A 12934-nucleotide genomic window follows, 5' to 3' on the forward strand; every position below is an offset into this window, starting at 1 on the left:
CATACTGAAGTATTGCCATAACGAAAGTGTTTGGCACAATGCAGTATCTGGGCGAATTGAGGCTGGAAACATCTGTCCATCAGGCCGTAGCGATCGGCAACAGTTCGGTCCGACTCGACTCAATGTGTCTTCGAGGCAGAGCCGTTCGACTCAGAGTTTTTCCCTTGGGTACACTGTACTGTATGGCAGATGACAAGATATAAGGGCATATCAATAATTTTGCCTAGATATAATCTTTTGATTAATTAGAAAATAGAAAATACCGGACTGCTGTCCAATAAAAGGCCAATTTTTTTTCACTTTTCTAAGGTAAATTCTGGAGAATTATTAATTAAGAAGCTGTGCGACATTCACCAAGTGAGTGGGTGAGCGTGTGCTCTTTACGGTATCTATCGAAATCTATAAAAAAAATACGACTGGCGTAACGCTCCTGGAATATTAAAGTAACGAACTGTAAATGGGCATAGAAGTAGAGTGCAGCACAGTACTGTATCGTAAATTTCCCTTCAGGTTTCGGATTTGTTTCGAATTTTTTTTACAGTACATGTCCGCGTTGAGGGAGTAAATGATAATCTCTATATAATCTTTTATGTTATCGGGATTATGCTAAGACGCATGGCGAAACTAGTCATTGAGAATAGCAGGAGAGGACTTGATGACAAATCAAGTATACATAACATTATAGAATGAGTTGCAGACTTTCTGGAAATATCTGTTAGACCCGCCACGTAACAGCATAATAAAGCGTTCTTGATAACAAATTAATAGGTAGAGGTTAAGAATTTCTACATTATGGTTATCAAAGGATAAATCATAGTCAAATCTCGCATCATTAACTTTTAAACTTTTAAGGACAGTAGTATCCCTGCAATTTTTGAGCGAATAAGTTTAATATTATTACTAGCTGATCGCAGTATATTGGTAATTAAACGAATGAATTTTTAATTCTTCATGGCATAACACAGCTCACAAGTGTTACTCCGAACTGAGGTCACATACGTGTAATGAATTAAAATGAAAAATCATAAATGTAAAGACTCAGTAACAACATCATAATAATTTAACACATCTTAGATAAATTGTCTAAAAGCTGCTCTTATTATGCTACTACACTATTGCGTCATCGGAATCTGCAAAAGTAGAAGACATTAATAATTGTGTACAGTACAATAGACAATCTTTCACGACAAGAGCAGCAGTTAAGTTTTAATTAATTTAATTTATTAAGCAGTAGAATGAGTTAATCGATGCTATATATACCCGTGAAGAATAAAAATTTTGAGTAAGATGGATTTTAACCGTATTTATACTTGATCGTTTTGAAATGTTTAATAGCCTTGAAATTCGTACTTTATAAGTTATCAATTATGAATGAACGAGTTGATAAAAGGTGAGCCATTGGATTGTATCGTAGCTTTGTTTTACACCCTTACACTTGAGTGTTCTGTAATTTAAAGTAAACGCCTTCTTTTGCGATTAATTCATCATGTGTACCGAATTCTATAATCTTCCCTTTTTGAAATACGGCTATACCATCAGCGTTTCGAATGGTAGATAACCGATGAGCTATGACGATACAAGTACGCCCTTTTCGAGCTTTATCTAAAGCTGCTTGTACTATCTATTAATTATAATTAATTATGAATAGTTTAAAAACGATATGATAATCTAAAAATATAATAGAGTAAAGTTTATAATGTATAAAATAGTCTTTACCTTTTCACTTTCAGTATCTAATGCAGATGTGGCTTCGTCTAACAGAAGAATACGCGGCTTCCTAACAAGAGCACGAGCTATAGCAATACGCTGTTTTTGACCACCTGACATCTGTGTACCTTTTTCACCTACTAAAGTTTCGTACCTCTAAAATGCAAATATATCAATCATAATAAGTTCATATTCATAATTGCAAAATGACATAAAAATATTATGTATGTCGTATTTAAATACCTCAGGCAGACCCTGAATAAAATCATGGATATTAGCAGATTTTGCAGCAGCTATAATGTCGTCTCGAGTTAGGGTTCTGGAATTATCTCCGTAAGAAATATTCTCTGCAATCGTTGTGTTAAATAAGATAGGTTCCTGCTGTACAATACCCATTAATGATCTAAGCCATTTTATATTGATATTCCTAATTTCTTTTCCACCGACGGTCTACATTAAGGTAATATTAAAGTCCAATGTATTTTGAATATTAAATATACTATATGTTGTTTATATTTTATAAGTAGTATTGAAAAGAGTGAAAATGCGCGATATTGGTACAGTAATTAGAAATAGCTATGCTCTTACAACACTGCCAGAAGCTGTATCGTAGAATCGTTCCAATAAAGCAACCGATGTACTTTTACCACAACCGCTAGTACCGACAAGAGCAATAGTCTGGCCAGGTTTTACTTTAAACGTAATTCCATCTAGTACAGGTATCGTTGGACGTGTAGGATAATTAAAGTTAACATTCTCAAATTTAATGGTAGTATCGTTCTCATTCTGTTTCGTGTGTATTAAAAAAACAGTACCATTGCGTTAATCTCATGGTTAATAAGAAATTTTTGTGGAAGATTATACAGGTATTTACCGTTCGTTCTCCACCTTCATTTTCGACATTGATCTTTGATTCACGTTCGAGAATAGCAAAGAGCCTAGCTGCTGACTGTTTTGCTTTCGCATAGTTTGGAACAAAGGTACTTGTCTCACCAAGTGTAAATGCACCAAAGACAATAGCAGAGAATACTCTGTAACACGATAAGAAAATATCTTAAATATAGTAGAGAATTCTACTACTAACTGTAAATACTGTCAAGGTAGCGTGTTTAATTTAGGACTTAACTAACTTGAACATATCGACAAAGGTCATTTCATTATTAGCAACTAGATAAGCTCCAAAACGGAAAGCACCAGCGTAAGTGAAGAAAATAATAGCTTGAGAGAATCCGTACGCAAGACCGTAAATATGTGCTTGAATTAACGATTTCCTATATAAAGTATGGAAGCACTTGGTTATTGGTCAATAAGATACCTGAACATACGAACGTCGTAGTCAATCAATACCTTAACATTAATTTTAATTCATTAGAATACTGGGAAATAATTTTGTTTTCCAAATTTAGCGATTCAACAGTACGAATATTTTCCAATGCTTCAGTAGATACCTGTAATAGAGATAAAATAAGTAAAAATGCTTATATAACAGCTTAAATTCACATTTTATATCGTTGAAGTTTCCGACCTCAGCAGCTTTATCGGCAGCATCTTTGTTCTTTTTTGCGCCTCCAGAAAAGATTTGGGTTTGAACTGCACCAGAAACAGCCATGAAAGGTATACAACCAAGAATTACTAGAGCGAGTTTCCAGCCGTACACAAACGCTATTACTAAGGCAGCTACCATAGATACCATAGATTGTATGACAGCGCCTAAACGAGTTCCTGTAGCTCCTTTAACTTCCGAAGCATCAGTAGCTAAACGATTACATAAAGCCCCGGTAGTGTGTGACTGTTCATCAAACCATCCGATTTCCTATTACGATATTTACGTAAATATTATTATAAATTGAGGTTTCGTCTAATCGTGGTTAGTATTTAATTCTTTTAAGCGACTATTTACATATACGTGTATAATATCCCTAATGTTTGTATTACTTGTTTTAGGATTGCCCTAAATGTTTGTGATCTTAATCTTTTTGTCATATATTCTCCTGAAATTCCGTACATAAGCGTTTGTAAAAATACTGCTACTCCAGAGACAGACCCTAATACTAAAAACATTAAACTCCAAAATGTTGCATCGCTTTCTCGTTTTACAGGATCACATTCGGCGAATACCTAAATATATAATATTATTGTTTGTAAAATGAGTTCAGAAAACTTTTACTTATCGCAACTTTTTGTAGTATTGTAGGTAGTGACTTACAGCGATAATTTCACTAAAAAGTATAGCAAATACAGGCATAACAGATCCTTGTCCAATGGCTCCGAGAGTACCAATAAAGATATAACCTAATTCATCTTTGTTTAGTCTCATGATCTTTAAGAACGATACTGGAGATAAATCTTCTTTTTCTTCTTCTTCTTCTTTTTGCACGTCTGAACTAGCGCCTAATTAAAATCAAGTCTAAATCAAGTGCTCTACACGATAACACTTAGCATTATTAATGTAAACAACAAAATTTAGACAAACTTTTGGAGGAAAATTGTCTTGATAATTGCTTTGATACGGATGATTGTCTTCCTCTCTTTGAATTATCTAAAACCTTAGGAGATCCTGCTCTGAACGAAGCGTTTTTCAAATCTGCGATCTCGTCGATTTGTGCGATTTCTTCTTCATCTTCGTTATCGTCCGATTTTCCGAAAGTTTGATTTGTTACAAGTTCGTAATAGATTCCTTTTACATCCATTAATTCATCATGAGTACCGAGTTCCGCGACAGCGCCATCTTGTAACGCAGCGAGTACGTTTGCATTTCTTACGGTTGATAAGCGATGAGCAATCACTATCGTTGTGCGACCTTCGCGTGCCTATTTTATAGTAGTAGAATTAATAATAGTTAATTATTCTAAAATATAAACGTATTTCAACTATCGATATAATTTATCGTATTTTTTAGTATTGACGAGTAAAATTTTGTGAGTTATTAAAAACCTTATCCAGAGCTGCTTGTACTATGGCTTCGCTTTCATTATCTAGTGCTGAAGTTGCTTCATCTAATAGTAAAATTTTGGGATTTTTAACCAACGCGCGAGCGATAGCAATACGTTGCTTTTGTCCTCCACTAAGTTGAGCCCCACGTTCACCGACCATTGTATCAAAACCCTTTAAATTAAATTATAAAATGGGTTATAATTATTAATCGTATATGAGTGTTATTCTTTGATGGATAATATATAATATTGCAGTTTATACTTAGTAAAATAGTATAATATATAAGATCATACCTTTGGTAAAGCCTTAATAAAATCATAAGCATTAGCATTTTGAGCAGCTTTGGTAATATCTTCGTCGGAAGCGCTTTCGTTACCGTTACGTATATTTTCTTTGATGGTAGTAGCAAACAAGCAAGGCTCTTGACTAACAATTCCGATATTCTGTCGAAGCCAACTGACATTTAAAGTTTTGATGTTACAACCATCGATTTCAACCTAAATACAAGTCATAAAAGCAATTTATATGAGTTTATTTAGTATTTAGATTGTTCTATAAATAGTCTGTAGAGTTAATTGATTTACGATAAAAATTTATAACTTACACAACCGTCCTGTGGATCGTAGAATCTTTGAATTAACTGTACTACAGTGCTCTTACCGCAACCACTACCTCCTACTAATGCTAATGTTTGACCATGTTTGATGTTAAGATTAAAGTTTTTCAAAACCTGGAAATTAAATATCATAACTTTTAATAATTTGTATTTATAGACTTGATAATAATATTACTACAGTACTTTATCAAATGTAATAGCATGATAGTAATATATATAGATATAGTAAAGAAAGAAACCTGAACATCTTTCCTGGCTGGATATGTGAAATTAATATTTCGAAGTTGAATATCGCCAGTGACATTAGATGGTTTTTCACCTTCGTCAGAAGATGCATCGATAGGTGGTATCTAAATATATAAATCCATTGTAAGTGTAATACTATATATAAATTAAATTCATATATATTATTAATAATAGAAATAGTGTAATTATTTACAGTATCGATAATTTCGAAAACGACAGCTCCAGCTCCTTTAGCGTTAGCGAAATNTTCTACACAAGGTGCAGCGTTGCCTAGTGACATTGCACCAATCATCACTGAAAAGAATACCTATGATATTATAATAGAGAAAAGAGATTTAAGATCGCTTGAATTTCTATAGGTAGTAAATCATACTATAGTAAGTTTAATATCGATAGATCTTGTTGATCCGTAAACGCTAACCGTAAGAATTGTTCCGCCAGACATTTCTCCAGCTGCAATTAAAGTAGAGCCGTACCAAAATGCTAGAGCATACGATCCAAACATTACGAGAAACGTAAGTGCAATACCGGTGCCTGTAACAAATGCTTTCTTAATACCAACGCGTAATGCATGATCTAGTTGACCGTCATAACTGATGGGTATAATAAAAAGTTTAAGAAAAATCTTTAGGTTATTTATAACAGTTTCAAATATATGTCAATTGATATTACAGAAATTACCGCTCGCAGGCCTTTTTCTCTCCTCCGAAAGAAACTACAGTTCTAACTGACGAAAGTATTTCTTCTGCTACTCCGCCAGCTTTTGAATATGCTTCCAATTCTTTATTAGTGAATGCAGATCCAAGCTAAAAAAAGTTTTAAAGATAGAGTTTACTAATATGAAGACACAGTTAAAAATAATTGATATTTTGGTGATGTAAATTATAATATGGATCTTTACCTTTGACATGAAGGCAGCTACAATAGCTAATAACGGACTTATCGCTATGATTACCAACGTTAATTTCCATCCTCGAACAAATCCCATAGTAAAACCGGCAATACACGCAGCCATCCATTGGCAGTAAATTGCAGCTTTATCCCCAATACCGTCATGAATTTTGTTGATGTCACTATGAATGAAATTAAAAATTTATATGATAAATGTAATTGAATCTTAAAGATTGTAATATATTCGTTACTAACTCTGATAAACGAGTGATAAGTTCTCCGCTCTTATGTGTATCGAACCAGCCAATATCTTGTCGCATAATAGACTTAAAGAAGTTGACTCTAATCTGGTAGGTTTGCCTCTCGCTAACTATTACCCACGATGATATCTGTAGGTAGGACACAACTAATACAGCACAGGCCAAGATTATGAAATATATCATGAAACGATGGACACTATCTTCTAAGCCTTGTGACGCAATGGAAGTGTTTACAGCGGTAATACTAGTATTTGTTGCAGTATTTACTAACGAAACATTGCTACATCCTGAGATTGCTGATATATTAATTGCAGCAGGTCCGGATTGGGTAAATGAGATAAAAGAATCTGTCAGGTCGCCGAAGATTAACATCATTAACGGCATAGAAGCTCCATTAGCTATACCAAATATGCTTCCAATGACCATAAGAAATTTATCAACTGAACTCGCATATCGGAACTTGTGAGTATCAAAAATAAATAAAATAATAGTTATGAGACATTGAGAGATAAAGTATAGCGAATTTTGTAACATACCAGTAAAAATCTTAAAAGGTGAAATTCTAATGCTTATATCCACATTGCATTTTAAGCTTTAAGTTATAGTTAAATATCACCATGCAAGGAAGATTTAAAAGATTTTATAAATAAGTATCTTACAGTACAACGACTGCTTCAGCTTTACGCAATATGATATCTAAGGATTCTAATAGGTAAGTAAATCACAGGAACCATAATGATAACGAATTTAGTATTATATGGTACAATTATAATGACACATACTTTTTATCACTGTTATTAATAAGGTTGAATGCAGGTGTAATTACGATACTATTACGAATCTTGTTCATGGAGCATTAATATAATCAATCAAGTAATGATACTATGCACCGTGTTGGTTGACAATTGCAGTAAATTATATTGTATTTGCACAACCAAACACGTTCTTAAGATGCTATCATTTTAATTACCAATTGAAAATATGGCACACTCTTTTCAATAACTTCATCTTCTTTCCTATAATATTATATACTGTCAATCGGTGTCCATTTATATCGTACAGGTTAGCAGAAATAGCAAATGGAAACAATTGCTAAAATAGCACAAATACTGTGGTACTGTTGCATGTACATGCACTTGATAACAAATTTCTGTTAAATAAGTGGCAATTTTCGTACCACAGGGCTAGCTATCACCAAGCAAATTTATTGCCAATAAACAAACATTCATGAAATATCATTGTTCGTATTGGAGTAAATTTAGTAGATCACAGCTAGGGTTAACAATCGAAATTATTTTAATTTTAACAGTATACTAGTTTAACATTCTATCGCTTCGCTGACAGAGATGCTGTATCACAGTTTTAATGTGATGATTATTTTTAAGTTTATAGTATGTAACGAATTTACTGCTTTCAGCCATAGAAAGGATTGCTTGTTTACAGAGACAACTGTCAAGATAGATTCACAAATATGCTACAAGTATAAACAGATATAGACATAAAATGTAGTATCCCTGTATTGTCATGATGTTATTAAAAATTACGTTACTGTAAATGATTAAATTAAATGGAGTTAACCCTGAATTAGAACTATACAGCGCATCCCCAGTGATANCACGCCTTTTTACTATTAACATTATTGATGAAGTCATTAAATCACAATCTGATTCTATTCATCGTTGCCATTGGCTACGACATTCTCACATTAATGAATTAATTAAATTAGCAGTAAATTAGATAAATCAAGAGAATTAATTAATAAACTTGCTACTTAATAGAAATCTGAGAAATCACACGACAGTGCTCGGTATTATGATCGTAGTTATTCGCTTCGGAAAAGATTGATTCAGATGCCACTGAGATTTCTATAATCTACTGTATATGTTATTACATAAAAAAACACCACCGGCGTAATACAGTACTCTCCTGGAATTTGGGCAAAGCGTTTTAATTGACTACCTCGGTCTATGCTTCGCTTATTATTACGCGTGCTATACAGTACTCTACGTTTCTTTTGTGAAGAATAGTGTCATAGTATTCTAGTTCTATTCTGTAACGTAGTGCGACCAAATCACTTATATGCTGCTTGCTACTCCGTTTATATGCAAAAAGTTTAAAATATATTTTGTTTGAGTTTAGTATATAGCACCGTTTATGTTATTGTTATTGATGATGATTAATACAGTACACCACCAATTTTACGGTCACCATAAAACTACAACCCTTCCGGATAATTTACTAAATCAGTTATTATTGAAGTTTTGCATAGGACACCATACAATATAAGTGTAACTAGGAAAATCAATAGGATGCTGACATGAGTAGGGTGGCCGAAGAATCGGTGGTGTACTGTATTAGATTGAGCTTAATCATTCAATAGCTAATGTGATTAAAGTACTGCATACGAATATGCCTCAATTACAGAGCTAAAGGAGAGCTGCATGGATTTCTGTAAATCCTAAAATGGATTATAGAGATAAAAAAAGTCTATGGAACCAAACTGAGTATCATCGATTGCTGGCAAGCATAACGCGCACCAGACAATCTGAATACTGTATTATCACTATCAGTCTTCTAATATTTTCTAATTATGTTGTGTTGTATCTCGTAATGTCAGCAATAAAATAATGCGAAGGCATTGCAAGTATAATGCAGAGTGAGTATATAACGTATGCAGCAATAGAGGTCCTGGAAGGTCAGACTACTACTGTAGAATGCGGTTTTGTGTGTTAATAGTAAATAAATAATAGTTCGCTTCGACTTCTTTTGTGATTAATTCAAAATCTCTTAGGTGCTGTGAATATATTTTCAACTAATTACCTACCAGCTACATAATTTACGGTAACGTATTCGTACGAGTCATAATTTCTTGAACCTTATGAGAACATCTAATAAATTCTTAGGGTGATAGCACGATAAAAGCATTTTTACACTGCAGTAAGTTCATGAGAAGGTTAATCAAAAGGATAAACAGTAATAATTATACATAATTAACTTTGTTAACATTTTTTAATTAGCAACAGCATACTTGCAATCTAAAGATAGCCAGTTTAGTATTACTAGTTAATGATAATATGTTGACAACGAATAGACTTCAGGGCTCAACACAGCTCACACAAATGCTACTCTGAACAATCGAGATTACATGTTATAAATTAAAGTAAAAAAATCAGGTAAGTCTAAAGATCTAGTAATAGCAATATAGTAATTTAATATAGCTTAAATTAAAGTAATTGTCTAAACTGCCCTTGCTAATATACTGAATTTATGATAATAACTTCGCTATTGAAATCTACAAAAAGTAGAATGCATTAATAATTTGTACAGTAGTACAATCTTTCGTTACGAGATTAGCTGCTAAATTTTGATAAAATCTGATAAATAGTCTAATAAACCAATCAGTACTACATACACATGAAGAATAAAAATTTTGAGTAAGATGGATTTTAACCGTATTTATACTTGATCGTTTTGAAATGTTTAATAGCCTTGAAATTCGTACTTTATAAGTTATCAATTATGAATGAACAAGTTGATAAAAGGTGAGCCGCCATTGGATTGTATCGTAGTTTCATTTTACACCCTTAAACTTGAGTGTTCTGTAATTTAAAGTAAACGCCTTCTTTTGCGATTAATTCATCATGTGTACCGAATTCTATAATCTTCCCTTTTTGAAATACGGCTATACCATCAGCGTTTCGAATGGTAGATAACCGATGAGCTATGACGATACAAGTACGCCCTTCTCGAGCTTTATCTAAAGCTGCTTGTACTATCTATTAATTATAATTAATTATGAATAGTTTAAAAACGATAAGATAATCTAAAAATATAATAGAGTAAAGTTTATAATGTATAAAATAGTCTTTACCTTTTCACTTTCAGTATCTAATGCAGATGTGGCTTCGTCTAACAGAAGAATACGCGGCTTCCTAACAAGAGCACGAGCTATAGCAATACGCTGTTTTTGACCACCTGACATCTGTGTACCTTTTTCACCTACTAAAGTTTCGTAACTCTAAAATGCAAATATATCATTATCATAATAAGTTCATATTTATAATTGCAAAATAACATAAAAATATTATGTATGTCGTATTTAAATACCTCAGGCAGACCCTGAATAAAATCATGGATATTAGCAGATTTTGCAGCAGTTATAATGTCGTCTCGAGTTAGGGTTCTGGAATTATCTCCGTAAGAAATATTCTCTGCAATCGTTGTGTTAAATAAGATAGGTTCCTGCTGTACAATACCCATTAATGATCTAAGCCATTTTATATTGATATTCCTAATTTCTTTTCCACCGACGGTCTACATTAAGGTAATATTAAAATCCAATGTATTTTGAATATTAAATATACTATATGTTGTTTATATTTTATAAGTAGTATTGAAAAGAGTGAAAATGCGCGATATTGGTACAGTAATCAGAAATAGCTATGCTCTTACAACACTGCCAGAAGCTGTATCGTAGAATCGTTCCAATAAAGCAACCGATGTACTTTTACCACAACCGCTAGTACCGACAAGAGCAATAGTCTGGCCAGGTTTTACTTTAAACGTAATTCCATCTAGTACAGGTATCGTTGGACGTGTAGGATAATTAAAGTTAACATTCTCAAATTTAATGGTAGTATCGTTCTCATTCTGTTTCGTGTGTATTAAAAAAACAGTACCATTGCGTTAATCTCATGGTTAATAAGAAATTTTTGTGGAAGATTATACAGGTATTTACCGTTCGTTCTCCACCTTCATTTTCGACATTGATCTTTGATTCACGTTCGAGAATAGCAAAGAGCCTAGCTGCTGACTGTTTCGCTTTAGAATAGTCTGGTACAAAGGAACTTGTCTGACCAAGCGAAAGCGCACCAAAGACAATAGCAGAAAATACCCTGTTAAATGATAAGTAATTGTCTTAAAAGAAATCTCCTAAAAGTCATTAAAGTAGTGTTTAATTTAGAACTTGACGAACTTGAACATATCTGCGAAATTCATTTGATTATTAGCAACTAGGAAAGCTCCAAAACGGAAAGCGGCAGCATAAGTGAAGAAAATAACGGCTTGAGAGAATCCATATGCAAGACCGTAAACATGTGCTTGAATTAACGATTTACTACATGAAAGAAAAACTCTTAGTTATTTTAAGCACGAAATAGATAACGTATATATTGTGCTCAAGCTATACCGTAACATCACTTTCAAATTCTTAGTATACGCAGCAATAATTTTGTTTTCCAAATTTAGTGATTCAACAGTACGAATATTTTCCAATGCTTCAGTAGATACCTGTAATAGAGATAAAATAAGTAAAAATGCTTATATAACAGCTTAAATTCACATTTTATATCGTTGAAGTTTCCGACCTCAGCAGCTTTATCGGCAGCATCTTTGTTCTTTTTTGCACCTCCAATGAAGACTCGCATTTGAATAGCACCGGAAACAACGATGAAAGGTACGCAACCAAGAATTACTAGAGCGAGTTTCCAGCCGTACACAAACGCTATTACTAAGGCAGCTACCATAGATACGATAGATTGTATTACAGCGCCTAAACGAGTTCCTGTAGCTCCTTTAACTTCCGAAGCATCAGTAGCTAAACGATTACATAAAGCCCCGGTAGTGTGTGACTGTTCATCAAACCATCCGATTTCCTATTACGATATTTACGTAAATATTATTATAAATTGAGGTTTCGTCTAATCGTGGTTAGTATTTAATTCTTTTAAGCGACTATTTACATATACGTGTATAATATCCCTAATGTTTGTATTACTTGTTTTAGGATTGCCCTAAATGTTTGTGATCTTAATCTTTTTGTCATATATTCGCCTGAAATTCCGTACATAAGCGTTTGTAAAAATACTGATATTCCAGAGACAGACCCTAATACTAAAAACATTAAACTCCAAAATGTTGCATCGCTTTCTCGTTTTACAGGATCGCATTCGGCGAATACCTAAATATATAATATTATTGTTTGTAAAATGAGTTCAGAAAACTTTTACTTATCGCAACTTTTTGTAGTATTGTAGGTAGTGACTTACAGCGATAATTTCACTAAAAAGTATAGCAAATACAGGCATAACAGATCCTTGTCCAATGGCTCCGAGAGTACCAATAAAGATATAACCTAATTCATCTTTGTTTAGTCTCATGATCTTTAAGAACGATACTGGAGGTAAATCTTCTTTTTCTTCTTCTTCTTCTTTTTGCACGTCTGAACTAGCGCCTAATTAAAATCAAGTCTAAATCAAGTGCTCTACACGATAACACTAGC

The 12934-nt window shown here is 33.2% G+C and overlaps 2 protein-coding genes across 2 annotated transcripts in view; both read right to left on the reverse strand.

Annotated features, from left to right (window-relative positions):
- Positions 1-1429: 1429 nt before the first annotated feature.
- TRIADDRAFT_54423 (uncharacterized protein) lies at positions 1430-7080 on the reverse strand (the record flags this gene model as incomplete). The annotated part of the gene is made up of 20 exons (XM_002110919.1): positions 1430-1621; positions 1717-1863; positions 1951-2157; positions 2296-2493; positions 2582-2738; positions 2838-2978; positions 3055-3155; positions 3233-3520; positions 3643-3825; positions 3914-4098; positions 4181-4517; positions 4642-4812; positions 4935-5138; positions 5246-5371; positions 5497-5607; positions 5697-5810; positions 5925-6096; positions 6185-6309; positions 6405-6576; positions 6650-7080. 20 exons carry the CDS (start codon positions 7078-7080, stop codon positions 1430-1432), a joined length of 3762 nt encoding a protein of 1253 aa, XP_002110955.1.
- Positions 7081-10238: 3158 nt separating this feature from the next.
- The window catches only part of TRIADDRAFT_54424 (uncharacterized protein), a gene marked incomplete at both ends in the record, with an annotated part of 5455 nt that continues 2759 nt past the window's right edge, over positions 10239-12934 (reverse strand). The window contains 10 exons of the mRNA XM_002110920.1: positions 10239-10430; positions 10526-10672; positions 10762-10968; positions 11107-11304; positions 11393-11549; positions 11630-11770; positions 11843-11943; positions 12021-12308; positions 12431-12613; positions 12702-12886. Of these exons, the coding sequence (XP_002110956.1) occupies positions 10239-10430; positions 10526-10672; positions 10762-10968; positions 11107-11304; positions 11393-11549; positions 11630-11770; positions 11843-11943; positions 12021-12308; positions 12431-12613; positions 12702-12886 (1799 nt within the window). The remainder of the gene's footprint in view (positions 10431-10525; positions 10673-10761; positions 10969-11106; positions 11305-11392; positions 11550-11629; positions 11771-11842; positions 11944-12020; positions 12309-12430; positions 12614-12701; positions 12887-12934) is intronic.

Source organism: Trichoplax adhaerens, genomic scaffold, assembly GCF_000150275.1.
Source record: "Trichoplax adhaerens TRIADscaffold_3 genomic scaffold, whole genome shotgun sequence".
NCBI classification, from domain to species: domain Eukaryota; kingdom Metazoa; phylum Placozoa; class Uniplacotomia; order Trichoplacea; family Trichoplacidae; genus Trichoplax; species Trichoplax adhaerens.